This window comes from Sminthopsis crassicaudata, chromosome 2, assembly GCF_048593235.1.
Source record: "Sminthopsis crassicaudata isolate SCR6 chromosome 2, ASM4859323v1, whole genome shotgun sequence".
Classification (NCBI taxonomy): domain Eukaryota; kingdom Metazoa; phylum Chordata; class Mammalia; order Dasyuromorphia; family Dasyuridae; genus Sminthopsis; species Sminthopsis crassicaudata.
Window position 1 is genome coordinate 437800380 of NC_133618.1, and position 13819 is coordinate 437814198.

The 13819-nt window shown below is 39.4% G+C and overlaps 1 protein-coding gene across 5 annotated transcripts in view; it reads left to right on the plus strand.

The window, feature by feature from the left end:
• TOX2 (TOX high mobility group box family member 2) overlaps positions 1–13819 on the plus strand; it is a 307223-nt gene that overhangs the window by 175479 nt on the left and 117925 nt on the right. For 2 of the 5 annotated variants that reach the window (XM_074292384.1, XM_074292385.1), the window contains exon 3: positions 4249–4335. The exons of the other annotated variants lie outside the window; for them this stretch is intronic. In XM_074292384.1, coding sequence (XP_074148485.1) covers positions 4249–4335 — 87 coding nt within the window. The remainder of the gene's footprint in view (positions 1–4248; positions 4336–13819) is intronic. 5 annotated transcript variants of the gene reach the window in all.

Below are 13819 nucleotides of genomic sequence, written 5' to 3' on the forward strand. Positions count from 1 at the left end.
GCCAGTCAAAATCAGAACAGCCAGAAACTTTTCAATTGGTGATTACTTTGAACTGATGCTGACTGATAGCTCATTTGCCCAATGAATGAGGAGGTAATGATTAAATGAATGTAATTGCCTATTCTAACACCAAAAAAGGTTCTTGAGCATATGATGCAAAAGTTGCTCTGATGCTCCAGGAAAACATAGGGGGTTGAGGGCTCCCCAAGCCTTTTCCAGCTCTGACAGACTCTGAAGCTGTGAAACATCGCCAGTGGAAGAGCCTCCCTCATCCAGGCCTCAGTCTAGCCCCTTCCTACCTTGGAAATAACTGGGCCTTGAGGGAAGGTGGAACTCAAGCTGAGGCCTTACACTGACCAAATGCCCATGCAGTTAAGGTCCAAGGAGGCAAGCCTGGATGCCTCGTGTGTCAGAGGGAAAAGAAAAGATCTGAGTCTTCACGTTATCTCAGTGAGGGCTTCCTTTGTGGCTTCTGAAATCCCGAGATGCCCTGATTTCATGCTGATAGCATTAGGAATGGGCACCACAGGATGCCTGGTGGGGGAAAAAACAGGGAGTTTGTGATCAGTTAGGACAAGAAACACCTTTTCCCTCTTCCTTCCTTCCTTCCTTCCTTCTTCCCTCCTTCCTTCCTTCCTTTTTCCCTCCTTCCTTCCTTTTTCCTTTTTCCTTCTTCCTTCTTCCTCCCTTCCTTCCTTCCTTCCTTCTTTCCTTCTTCCTCCCTTCTTTCCTTCCTTTTTCCTTTTTGCTTCTTTCCTTCTTCCTCCCTTCCTTCCTTCCTTCCTTCTTTCCTTCTTCCTCCCTTCCTTCCTTCCTTCCTTCCTTCCTTCCTTTCTTCCTTCCTTCCTTTCTTCCTTCCTTCCTTCTTCCCTTCCTTCCTTCTTTCCTTTCTTTTTTCTTACTATTACTTCTTACTGTTTTTCCTTCATTTTTTCTCCTTTCTTTCTTTCCTTCCTTCCTTCTTTCTTTTTCATTCCTTCCTTCCTGCCTTTTTTTTATTCCTTCTTTCTTTTGCATGGATTTACTAAGAGCAATTCATTGAACTTTTTTCTTCCTTTTTGTTCTAGTCACTACAATGAAGATATAGATTTTAAATTCCATACACATAGAATTAGACTAAATAAAACAAATAACTTCTAAATATTAGAGCTCTCTTCCAATATGGAATTCATGACCATGCAGAAGAGTGAGCTCCCTCTCATTAGAAGTATTCAAGCAGAACATGTCAGGGATGCTTTGAAAGGACCTGGTGATATCTAAGATCTTGTTCAACTCTAAGATTTTAAAATTCTATGTATAAACCATATTTCCTTGCAAATTTCCCCCTTTGCTATCTTGCAAACACATGATTTGTTTTCCATATTCACTTTTCTCTTTTCCCCTCCCCTCTCCCCAATGCTATGTTTGTTGAGAAACAACAAAAGAAGCCCTGAAGATGTGGTCAAATCAATCAGACAAAAGCAAAGAACTCAGTTTGTTAAAAGTAAAAAAAATTGGGACAGCTAGATGGCACAGTGGATAGAACACTGACCTTGAAGTCAGGACAACCTGAATTCAAATGTGATCTCAGACACTTAACAAGTACTAGCAGTGTGACCCTGGGAAGTCACTTAACCCTAATTATTTCACACACACACACAAAAAAATTAGTAAAGGTATTTGAAAAGGTAGAATACTGAGGATATGCAATACCATACATATTATCAGACAATTGATTGCTGGTTAGTTTTGCTAACCTTTCTTTTTTCCTTTCTTTTTTCTTTTTTGCTCTAATGTTTATCTATCAGAAAGGAGAAGAGGAAGGAGCATATTTGGAAATGAAAGTGATGAAAAAAATAAGATATCGGTCATTTTTTTAATTCTTGAAAAACATTTTAAAAATAATAAAGGAAGGCATAAATAAAGCCTGTTTCATCTCTACAAGAGAAGATAAATGGCAGCCTGTAACTATTATCATTTCTAAACCTTCCAAATTTTACATGGGAGAAATTCTGTAGTCATCCTGTGAGCACAGCAGCCACCATAAGGTCAGGTCACTGGCCTCGCTTCTTGTCTAGAAACCAGTTCAGTGCATCAGGAAGTCAGTATGGGATTGACAGAAAGAGACTGCATTTAGTTTCCAAAGACCTGGGTTCAATCTGCCCTTAGGCAGATCATTTTGTTTCTCTGGGCCTCAGTTCTCTTATCTGTAAATTGTGGGAATTGTTAGGTCACCCCCAAGACCTCCTTGTTCTAAATCTGTTATTTCACAATCACCTCTGTCCACATCCAGCCTAGCATGTTTCCCTAGCATCAAATGAGAACCTTTTGAGCCTCCTCATCCATCCCTCTCCTTTCAGATTTGAAGACTCAGGGCTGCTACCAGTTTGCCTTATAGCTGGCTTCTGGGTAGTCAGGGGGAATCATTCTTTCTCCCTCTGTTGTCCCTCTTCTTCAAAGAAAGTATTGGAATGGAGTTGATAGGGGAGAGGAGGATTAGAAAGTAGACCCAACAAAAGGTTAAAAGCAGATAAGGCGCCCAAAGGATTGTGGGAACTCAGCTTCAAAAGGGAGGTGGATTTAGGGGCATGGAAGTTACATCTTTTCCAGCAGGTGGCAAGACAGGTTAAAAATTCAGCCTGAGAAATGTCAGGGCAAGAAAGGTCCATCTCAGTTACACCCAGAGAGTTGGGTTATTTCTATCTGGTGAAAATTAGATCATTTTAGAAGTTGAAATTCAGAAGAAGCCATTGGAGCAATCTCACCTTAAAAATGTCATCCCCAGAAAAGCCTGGAGTGAATGTAAAATCAGTCAGTCATGCCCCAAACAATTTCCAGCCCATTGAAGTTGGGTTTTTTTTCCCTTTTAAAAAATACTTCAACACATTTACTGAAGGAATGACCATTTCTTCTAGAATTGCATTGATTTATATGTAAAATAAAATATTATGTAGACCAATCAAAGTAATAACACAGCAATAACCTTGTTAACATAGAAAACAGAACCAAAGGTTTGGATGTAAAAATGGGAGAGGGGCTAGTTCCCATTAATTGAGTACTGCTATGGGGGCCTGATTAGCTGATTTTAAATTCAAAAAGGATAAAGACCTAGAGAAGGAAAATGTGTCCCATGGTGCAGTAGAAGGAATACAGAACATGAAGTCTTAGGTTCTGGTACAGTCCTGGCCCTACCCTTGAATATCTGTGTGATCTTGGGCAAGATGTCCTTTCTTGGGCCTCAGTCTTTTCATCTGCAAAATAGTTGGACTAAATGATTGTTAAGGTTCCTTGAAGCTCTAAATTCGTGTGTGTGTGTGTGTGTGTGTGTGTGTGTGTGTGTGTGTGTGCACGCGCGTGTATTCTGGTTATACATGCACATTCTTTTTTTATACAAATTTCTTTATGAATCATGTTGGGAAAGAAAAATCAGAACAAAAGGGGAAAAACACAAGAGAGAAAAAAAGTGAACATAGCAAATGTTCTAGATTATTTTAGGAAAAGTGAAGTGAGAGGTTCATAGGAAAGTCTTTTTGGATTAATGGGTTCATATTTGCCAGTAATTAAGACAAAATTTAATAAGGAGAAATGTGAAGTCTTACTTTGATATTCTCAAAAAGTCTACTGCACAAGTGTAGGACGAGGAATGATTTGGGGAAAAGGGAGAGAAAAACCTTGTTTTGCAGTAGTTCCTCTGAGAAGATGGAAGGACCTTGGCTGACTATAGAGGTGACATGAGGCAGCAAGGAGACTTTGCTGCTGAAACAACCAGTGTGGTCTTGAAATGATAAGAAGGTCTAGATAGAAGATGGTGTCTTGCCCTCTTCTGCCCTGGTCAGACTCTGTCTGCAATAGTGTGCTAAAGGTTGAGATCATGTCCAAATGAGGGCAACTCGAGACAATAAAGCAAAGATTGGGTGGAGACAGTGGGCAATGTTCATTCTGGAGAAGATAATTGCAGTTTTTAGATAGTGAAGGGTTGGTAGATGGACGAGAAAATAGACTTGCTGTGTAACCCCAGAGAGAGTAAGGCTCAGTGATCCAGAGTTGCAGAGAGGCAGATTTTGACTCAGGAGAAGGAAATGTGCTCAGCCTCTTAAATGAAATTTTATTTATACCTTTTATTTTTACATTACATTCACTTCCACACCTCCCTTCCTCCCCTACCATCACCATCAAACCCTCCTTTGTAACAAAGAAAAACAGTTTTTTTTTTTAAAGTCTTCTGCACTATTCCAATCTGACAATGTATCCAACATTCTGTACCCATAGCCCTCCACATCTCTAACAAAAGCGTCTGTAGGAGGAAATCTTCTAACAAACCTCTCCAGCAGTGCACACAAGCTGCCCCGGGAAAGAGTGAGTCTCTTGTCATTGTAAATATATTTTGTAATAAAAAAGTTCTTAACTTTTCTTGTATTATAAATCCCTTTGGAAGTCTGGTAAGGCCTATGGAGCCCTTCTCAGACTAATGGCTTTTAAGTAATTGAAGGAAATGCTAAATTTCAGCTAGAGGTTAATGAAAATAAAGATATCATGTTTTTCCACCCACGTTCATAAATCTGCCCATGGACCCACTGGGGATCTGGGGATCCCACATTAAGAACTCCTATTTCATGGTTTAATGGAAAGAGAATTAGATTAGCTATCAGACTTCATACTCCAGCTCTGCTGGTCATTAACTGTATGACAATGGGTGAGTCATTTCAGTTCTCTGACCCTCCGCTTCTTCGTCCATAAAATGAGGGGACTGGTCTAAATGACCTCCTGGACCGTGTACGGCACCAGAACTCTGCCAGCAAGAAGCTATTTACTTGTTGGAGAGTCCAGACTGGGAAGGGACATGGGGCTCTGTGACTTTGGAGGTCAGTGCAGTTCTTGATTCTTGGTGATTTTCCCTCAGTCTTTCCTTGTTAAGAATAGAAATTTCCCATTATATAAACAGGCATCTCTCTCTTCTTCATGTGCCTTCACCATATGGTCATTCTTTCTGGAAAGCATTAGATACAGAGCTCAGCACTCACTCCAGTGGGTGGCTCAGGAGGCCCTGCCATCAGCTCATGGTGGGAGTATGGATGTAGACTTATCTTGACTCCAGTTTTGTTTGGTCCGGTTCATCTGGCCCAACCCATCACTTCTGCTGGTCAGCCATTTAAGGTGTTTTGCTGAGCCCGTTTGTAGGACGGCATCTGCATCCTGAGGCCTGCTGGGTATAGTCTCATCAGGGGGATGCAGAAGCACAGTCCAAAGCCCAGCAGCCATCACTGTGCCTTTTCCATCCTCCTTTGGAGGTAGTTTGCTCCTTTTCCTCATTCCCACAACAAAATACACAACCCCTTTTCCCCAAAGTATCCTTCTTTCTCTCCATTCATGCCCAAGAGTTCTCTTGACAGAACAATTTATAGGGCACCTACTATATGTCAGGCATTTGTGCTAAATACATTACAAATATTATCTCATTTGATCCTCACAACAGCAATCCTGGGAGGTTGAGGCTATTTTTACCCCCATTTTACAGAGGCAGAAACTGAGGCAGACAGAAGAAAAGTGATTTTCCAGGATCACATAGCTAGCAAGTATCTGAGACCAAGTCTGGAATTCTAGTCTTCCTGACTCCAAGTTTAGGGCTCTATCCACTGTGCCACCTAACTGCCTCTTGCCCCAAATACAGGATAATCCCCTTTCTGTTAAGTATCTTTCCTATATTAAAGTAGAAAGTGGAAAGCAAAAGGTGGAAACATTGATAAATGGCTTTTCAAAAACTGACTGGTAGGGAAGAGAAAATACAACTATAAAAATCAGACCCATGGGCTACCACAGCCTGACAGTCGAGGTCAGCCAGGCTCCAACTCAGATGAAGAGCTGCTCTTGCCCTCTGTTTAAAGTAGGAAGAAGGGATTTGAGAAGGATTTCCATGCAAAATGTTTAAAGGATAAGTTTTGACACCTTTTAGGATATGTGCTTCTAGAAAGGAAAAATCGATTTTTTATTCATTTTTAAATTAAATTTTTTTAATGTACACAAGCTCTTTGAGAACAAGGACTGTCTTGCTTTTCTATTTATGTCCTTAGCACTTAGCAGTCCTTTGCATATATGAAATGCTTTCTTAATGCTTTTTCACTAATTTATTCATTAAAAGAGCATTTATTAAGTGACTACTATATACCAGCCATTTGACTAAAGACTGGAGATACAAAAACCAACATGAAATATACCTTGCTCATTCTATCATGCGTCTGCAATCTGAAAAACTCACCAGTGTGGGACAGTACCTTTCCTCATTGGAAGGGGATGGGTGCATCTCTACGGTTTACATCCATGTTTATGGCCTCCCTGCTAGTTTTATGCTTTATTACTGACAACTCACATTGCAGTTGAGATTTAAGATTTACAAGATACTTTATTCACAACTACTCTGTGAGGTGGGTAGTCTGAGTTTCATTGTCCCCATTTGTCAAGAGAAGAAATTGATACTCATATACTCGGGGTGGATAACTTGCCAAGGGTTATGTTAAAAAAAAAAAAAAAAAAAAAAAAAAAAAAAAAAAAAAAGAGGAGCAGCTGCGTGTCCCAAACAGGCTTAATTGACTTGCCCGGAGTCACACTGCTGTTAAATATCTGAAGCTGAATTTGAACACAGGTCTTCCTGGTCTGGGAAGTACCGGGGCTGGGATGAGGAAGAGTGAACTTCCCGAGTTTAAATCCTGCCTCAGACACTTTCTAGCTCTGTGACCCTGGGAAAGGTACTTAATCCTGCTCGCCTCAGGTCCTCATCTGTCAAATGAGCTGGAGAAGGATCCTTGCCAGGAAAACCCCAAATGGGGTCATGGAGAGGCAGACCTGACCAAACAAAGCAACACAGTGTAAGCAGAAGTGGCAGCATCTTAAATTCGAACCCAGTTCTTCCAGTACAGAATCTGATGCTCTCTGCAGTCCTTGTCCTCCGCCAGGGCTCTGTGCTGCCTGGAGAGCCCAGGGCCCCCTCCTGCAATGAAGCTCTGCAAGGGGGAGATAACCAACAGTAATGTCTGGAGTTTTACATCTTGTCACTCAATTACAGCCTGAGGAAAACCACACCTACTGAAGCCCAGTGAAAAATAGCTAGGGGTGTGACTCACTACCACTTGTGTCAATGGGACCAGCCCTTAGCTGCCTGCACAATTTATTAATACTTCATGGGAGGAAAAAAATTATTTTAATCTCATAATGGATGATGAGCTGTGAAATTGCTTTGGTAGCAGCTGGACACCCTGGGGGAGGTGCTCATTCAGCTCCATTATACCAGCTTTCTCCGAGATCCTCTGGGCTGCTCGTGCTAAACAGACATGTCAAAGCCAGGCAAAGGGAAACAAGAGAACAGAGCTTTTCTTTTAGGATAAATCTTAATGTATATTTGGGCCCATTGTTTCAAAACCTAAATATGCATGCACGCATACAAACATGCATGCATATATACACACATACATATGTGGTGGTATTGTGAAGCTGAAGAAGACATCCCTAGAGAGAGAGAATAGATGGGGAAAGAGCACTGAACTGAGAGTCCAAACATCTGGATTTTCATCGTGACTCTCTCCAGCTGTGGGACCTAAGGCGTATTTAACTCTCTGAGTCTAAGTATCTTATCTATGAAATGAGCATAATAATATTCCCTCACAGAGCTATTTTGAGGATAAAATGAGATAAAAGGAGTAAAGGTCGTGCAATGTGAATGTGGTGTATAAAAAGGCACACAATAAATTTCACACACATGACATTCATTTCCTATCTCCATGTCTTTGAACAGGCTATCTCCCATGGAATATGTCCCTTTCTCATCTCTGCTTTATAGAACTCTTAGCTTCCTTCAGGTGACACTTTTTGCAGGAACCCAGTCTAAACCCAATCCCTGGCACACAGCCAGTGCTTAATAAATGCTTGTTCTTAACTGATAGAAACTTCTCTGGGCCTGTTTCCTCATAGAGGAAAAAATACTGAATTGGACCAGATGACATCTCAGCCATCACCGCTCAGATGACTATCAAAGGGCTCACTGGTAGACTACACAATTCTGAGTTTGAACCTGGGGGGTGAGACTGGGAAGTGGGGGATGCCGGAAGGACGAACACATCCCTCCCCTTTTTTCTGTGTTTCTAGCAAATCTTACCGTGTGTCATCTCAAAAGACAATGAGGTTTTCAGAAAGTATCAGAGAGCAGCCCACATCCCATCAAATTTCTTCATAGGGGCTCAAAACATTTTACAGACGTCAGGCTTGCAAATGTGCTGGGAAGAGGAGGCAAGGATTCACTTTCTGGAGGTGTGTTTTTCAGGCCCCCAGGGGACCACTTAGTGTATTCCTGGCCTGTAATTCGCCAAGTGCTTTGAGCTGAGCACAGGTATTATATTTATCCGAAGCAATGGTTATTCTGAGTGAAAGGTTATAATTAATTGGTCTGACTCGCCCCTTGGTGGTGAGCTTGATGCAGCTTTCCGTCTTAGGTGTGAGGGAGGGAAGTGTAAGAAGTGAACGGGGAGGATGAATCTAGGCCCTGAAGGTGGGGCGAGGAATCAGGAGGACTCTTATCTCTCTTCTCTGAGCCTTTCCTTTTCACTACAAGTAGAGGGTTCGGTTTGAGGATCCTTGGCCTTGCTTCCAGCTTTGAGTTGTGTAGCCCTGGCAAATACAGCACAGCCACACAGAGAAGTTCCCACAAATAGGACAGACCTGGGGTAGTGCCTCTGAAGGACTCTCTGGTCTTCAAGACCCTTTCTGACCTCTCTATATCTTTATGTAGCTTTATATCTCTATATATTTCTATCTATATCTTTTTTATCAACATCTAGATTTCTCTATCAATATCTAAATCTATATTTCTATTGCTATCTATATCATCTCTCTCTATATAAAAGTATTGCTATCTATATCCCTGTTTATATCTATCTCTATCAATATCTAAGTCTACATTTCTATTGTTATCTATATCTCTCTCCATATGTATATATGTATATATCTCTTGATATCAATAGCTCTTATCTATTTATCAATATCTATATCTTTATAAATATATCACTGCATATATCTATATTTCTCCATTGCTATCGATATCACTATCAATATCTATATCTCCATATATTTATATATCTCGATCAATATTGATAGCTATCAACAGTTAAATCCCTCTATAAATATATTTCTATCTCTGTATTTATACCCACATTTCTCTATTGTTGTTTATATCTTTCTGTCAATATTTAGATCTCTCTATAGATCTCTCTATAAATCTCCCTATCTCTGTATATCTCCATTAATATCTATGTTGATATCTAACTCTACATAAATCTATAGCTGTGTCCATCTATTTCTATATTTATAACTTTAGATCTGTATTCCTTTATCTAATACTCTATATCTATGGATAGCATGGTGGCCTTGAACCCAAGTTCAAATATAAGTACAAACATTAGTAAATGTTAGCTATCATTTAATTTCTGTCTGCCTTGATTTCCTCAACTGCAAAATGGGGATAATACTATCTATCTCCCAGGGTTGTTATTAGGGTGAAATGAGATAATAATTGTAAAGCACTTAGCACAGTATCTGGCATAAAGTAAGCTCTATGTTATTGTTAGCTATTGTTATTATTTTCTCTATCGAAGGAACACTGGGAATTGAATGTAAATTGTTAGCACTACTGTCTACCCAGGTTACTTATACCTTCGGAAGCTAATAATTAATGTGCAACAAGAAAATGGTATTTACACACATATATTGTATCTAGGTTATATTGTAACACATGTAAAATGTATGGGATTACCTGTCATGGGGGGGAGGGAATGGAGGGAGCGGGGGATAATTTGGAAAAATGAATACAAGGGATAATGTTATAAAAAATTACTCATGCATATATACTGTGAAAAAAATTCTAAATAAATAAAAAAATTATTTTCTCTATCTTTATTTATCTCTGTATATAGATATAGATATATGTAGAGCTATATCTGTCTATTCATCTATCATCTTATTTATCCCTAAATATTTACATATTATTTCTCCCACTTAAAATGTGAACTCTTTAAGAGTTTTGTACGATTTTTATTTTTCTTCCCAGGTTATTTTTACCTTCTTTCTAAATCCAATTTTTCTTGTCAACTTGTGTAGCAAGCAAATATGTATACATATATTTTATTTAACATATACTGTAACATATTTAACATGTATGGAACTACCTGCCATCTATGGGAGGTAGTGGGAGAAAGGAGGGGAAAAGTTGGAACAGAAGGCTTTACAAGGCTCAATGTTGAAAAATTACCCATGCAAATGTTTTATAAATAAAAAGCTATTTTAAAAAAAAAAAGAAAGGGAAAAAAAGAGCTTTGTATGCATAGTACTCATTGGTGCTGGGCACATAATAAATGCTTATTCAGCTTTTCTTGGCTGACTTGGCTTTGATATCGGAGGATCTGGGTTCAGATTCCAGCGTATTTACAGCACCTCACTTTCTTTATTTGGACTTCCATTTCCTCTTCTATAAAATGAGTTTAGACTAGATGCCCTCTTGGACATGTCAGCTATATAAATAATGGTCCTGAAGTCTCATCTCATCAAATCTAATCAAATAAGGAAGATATCACAGTTGCGGATCACAGAGAACTCACAGGAACTAGTGAATGGAACACTGATCCAATTCTTTGAGCACTAGACAAGGGAGTTTTTTTGTTTTTGTTTTTGTTTTTGTTTTTTGTTCACTTTGTACTTTCCCAAATAATCTGTGGAGGGAAAGGGGAAAGGAAAGGAAGAAGGAGGGATAGAAATAGGTTTTCTTGCAGATAACATTATATCATTTGCTATAATTGATGGATTGTGCACAAAATTTCCAGATGCATTTAAGAAGGATGTTCACACATCTCTGGGTAATCATTCATAGGGTCTGTACTCCAATAAGAACCAGACAATGGCAAAAGAAGAGGCATTGGGGGGGGGGATATGCCAGGAGCTATCTTCCTCAGATCTTATTCAGAGCTTGGCAGGCTTAAAGCACAGATAACTAACTCGCCATGGATACATCTTTGGAAATGGGCTTTCAAATCTGGTTTCAGACAATTACTAGCCGTGTAACTCTGGGCTAGTCACTTTACCCTTGGGAGCCCCTTTCTCCTATATAAGATGAAGACAATAATGCACCCACATTACTGGATGGTTGTAAAAAAGGGACCTCAGAGATCATCTGGCCCAACTCCTTCATTCTATGGAAGAGGAGAGTTTAGGAGATTAGAGAGATAAAATATCTAGTTCAAGTTCACACAGGTGGAAATTAATGGTGAACTTGTGATTGGAACTCAAGTTCTGTGACTGTATGTCATGAGATTAATCATGAGACATAATACACTTTGCAAATTGCTCTCCATAGCTTTATGCTTGCAGATAACATTATATCACTTTCAATAATTGGTGGATTTTGCTCAAAGTTTCCAGATGCATTTAGAAAGAATATTCACACATCTCTGAGTAATCATGCATAAGGAGAGAGAGAACTCTATGATTGACAGAGCCCTTGAATGTGTAGTCACAAATTCTCAGAAGAAGAAGGGACCCATCTCAGAGGCCATCTAGTCTAACCTAGACTTGAACGAGAATATTCTTTACATCATACCGGACAAGTGTTTGCTTTGACTTTTCTTGAAGATCTCTAGTGAAGGGGAGCTCACTAGCTTCTAAGGCAGATTATTCCACCTTTGCACAATTCTGATTGTTAGGAAACTTTTCTTAAACATAGCTAGATAGGTGGAGGGGTTGTTTGTTTAATTGTTTTACAAATGAAGCTATAATGTTAAAATTCTAAATGAAAACCAAATTAATGACTCTCACTTTTTAAACTGAATGAAAGGATTATTTGAAATGAATTGCATTATTTGAGAAGTATCGAATAGTTAATTGTGGGCTTTTCTGTATTTTAATTTAAAAGGATACCTCTTCTAGTAGACTTGGTGTCAGGAGGCCAGGGTTCAAGTTTCAATTCTATCAAGGACTCACTGGGTTGATTTAAGCCGGCCCCTTTCCTCCTTTATTACATGGAAGCGAATTGTGCTCAGTGATGTCCGTGTTCCTTGTCAGTGGCTCTGATGATCTTTATCAGTAACTATGACAACCTACCTTCCCTAAAGCAGAAGAGAATTTGGCCTATGAGGTTCCTTCTGATGGCAGAGCTATGATCTTATGATGATGAGTTAACCAATTACTTCCTTAGGAACATCTACTTTGTCCCTTCCCCACCCAAAATCTCACTGTGTTTTCTGATGCTCTTGCTGCCCACTGTGGGCCGGGAATGTCCCTGGAGCCTGCTGAAATGTAAATGTGTTTTCCCAATGGAGCTGAGGGATGGTATTCAGACTAAAGTCCAGTGGAGGCAAGGGACAGAGCAGTTCTTGAAATGTTGGCATTGAATATAGAGATGAATCAAGGGAAAGAAATGATCAGGGAGATAAGGAGAAAGGAAAGGAATAAGTATATATAGAGCTTCTCGGTATCTGGCATTAAGTGCTTTTTACAAACATTTTCTCATTTGATCTTGATTATATTCCTGCTGGCTTGGTGTTATTATTATCCCCATTTTACCGTTGAGGAAACTGAGATAAGCAGAGATTAAATGACTTGCTAGAGTCATTCAACTAGTGAGTATCTGAAGCTGGATTTGAATTTAGATTTTCCTGCCTCCAGGCCCACCAGCTGCCTCATAAGAATTGGTCAGCATCCTTCTGTAGTGAGTATTATCGCTCCTCTCTCAGGGCTTCCATTCTCTCTTCCAGAAAGTGAGGGGTCAGACTATATGTTTTCTGAAATATCTTCTAATATTCCTTGTGACACTATGGCTGGAAAGGCGAAGAGCAATTTGGCAAATGAACTCATCTAACTTCTTACCCATTAACTGACTTACATGGATGATTTAAACTCCCAGTTGATTTTTCTTTTTTTTTTTTTAGTATTTAAGTTTGTATTCAACTTTAATAAATGATAAAATTATATGCTTACCAAAGAATTATTTTATTTTATTTTTTAATTTTTTTTATTCATTTTTCCAAATTATCCCCTCCCTCCCTCCACTCCCTCCCCCCATGACAGGTAATCCCATACATTTTACATGTGTTACAATATAACCTAGATACAATATATGTGTGTAAATACCGTTTTCTTGTTGCACATTAATTATTAGCCTCCGAAGGCATAAGTAACCTGGGTAGATAGACAGTAGTGCTAACAATTTACATTCACTTCCCAGTGTTCCTTCTCTGGGTGTAGTTATTTCTGTCCATCATTGATCATCAGTTGATTTTTCTTAACGAGAGCACTCTGAAATTCCTGGAGGTTTCCTACTTGAATTTCCTTCTTGGGATATGAATAGCCATGCTCTTTTCCTATTCCTCTGACCTCTCTCCCTTTTTTGGGAGACAGTCAGGATTAAGTGACTTTCCCCAAGATCACACAGCTAGTAACTGTCTGAGACTGAATTTGAACTCCAATCCTCCTAACTCCAGGGCTGGTGCTCTATCCACTGTGCCTCCTAGCTGCTCTCCTTGATTTTTAATGCTAGTACCTTCCCTCTGATATTAGCACAAATTTACCCCATATATATCTTGTTTGTACATAATTTTCATCTTTTCTCCCTCATTAAACTGTGAGCTCCTTGTGGTCAGGAACTATCTTTTACCTCTTGTATCTCTAGCACTTAGGACAGGATAGAACTCCTCTTTTCTCTATCCCTACTTTCTGAAGAATTAAATTAACATTTAGTCAAATTAGGAATTTATTAGCTGCTTGCTTTTGGGAGAGAGAGAGTTTTAACAACTATTTGGAAAGTGGAAATTTC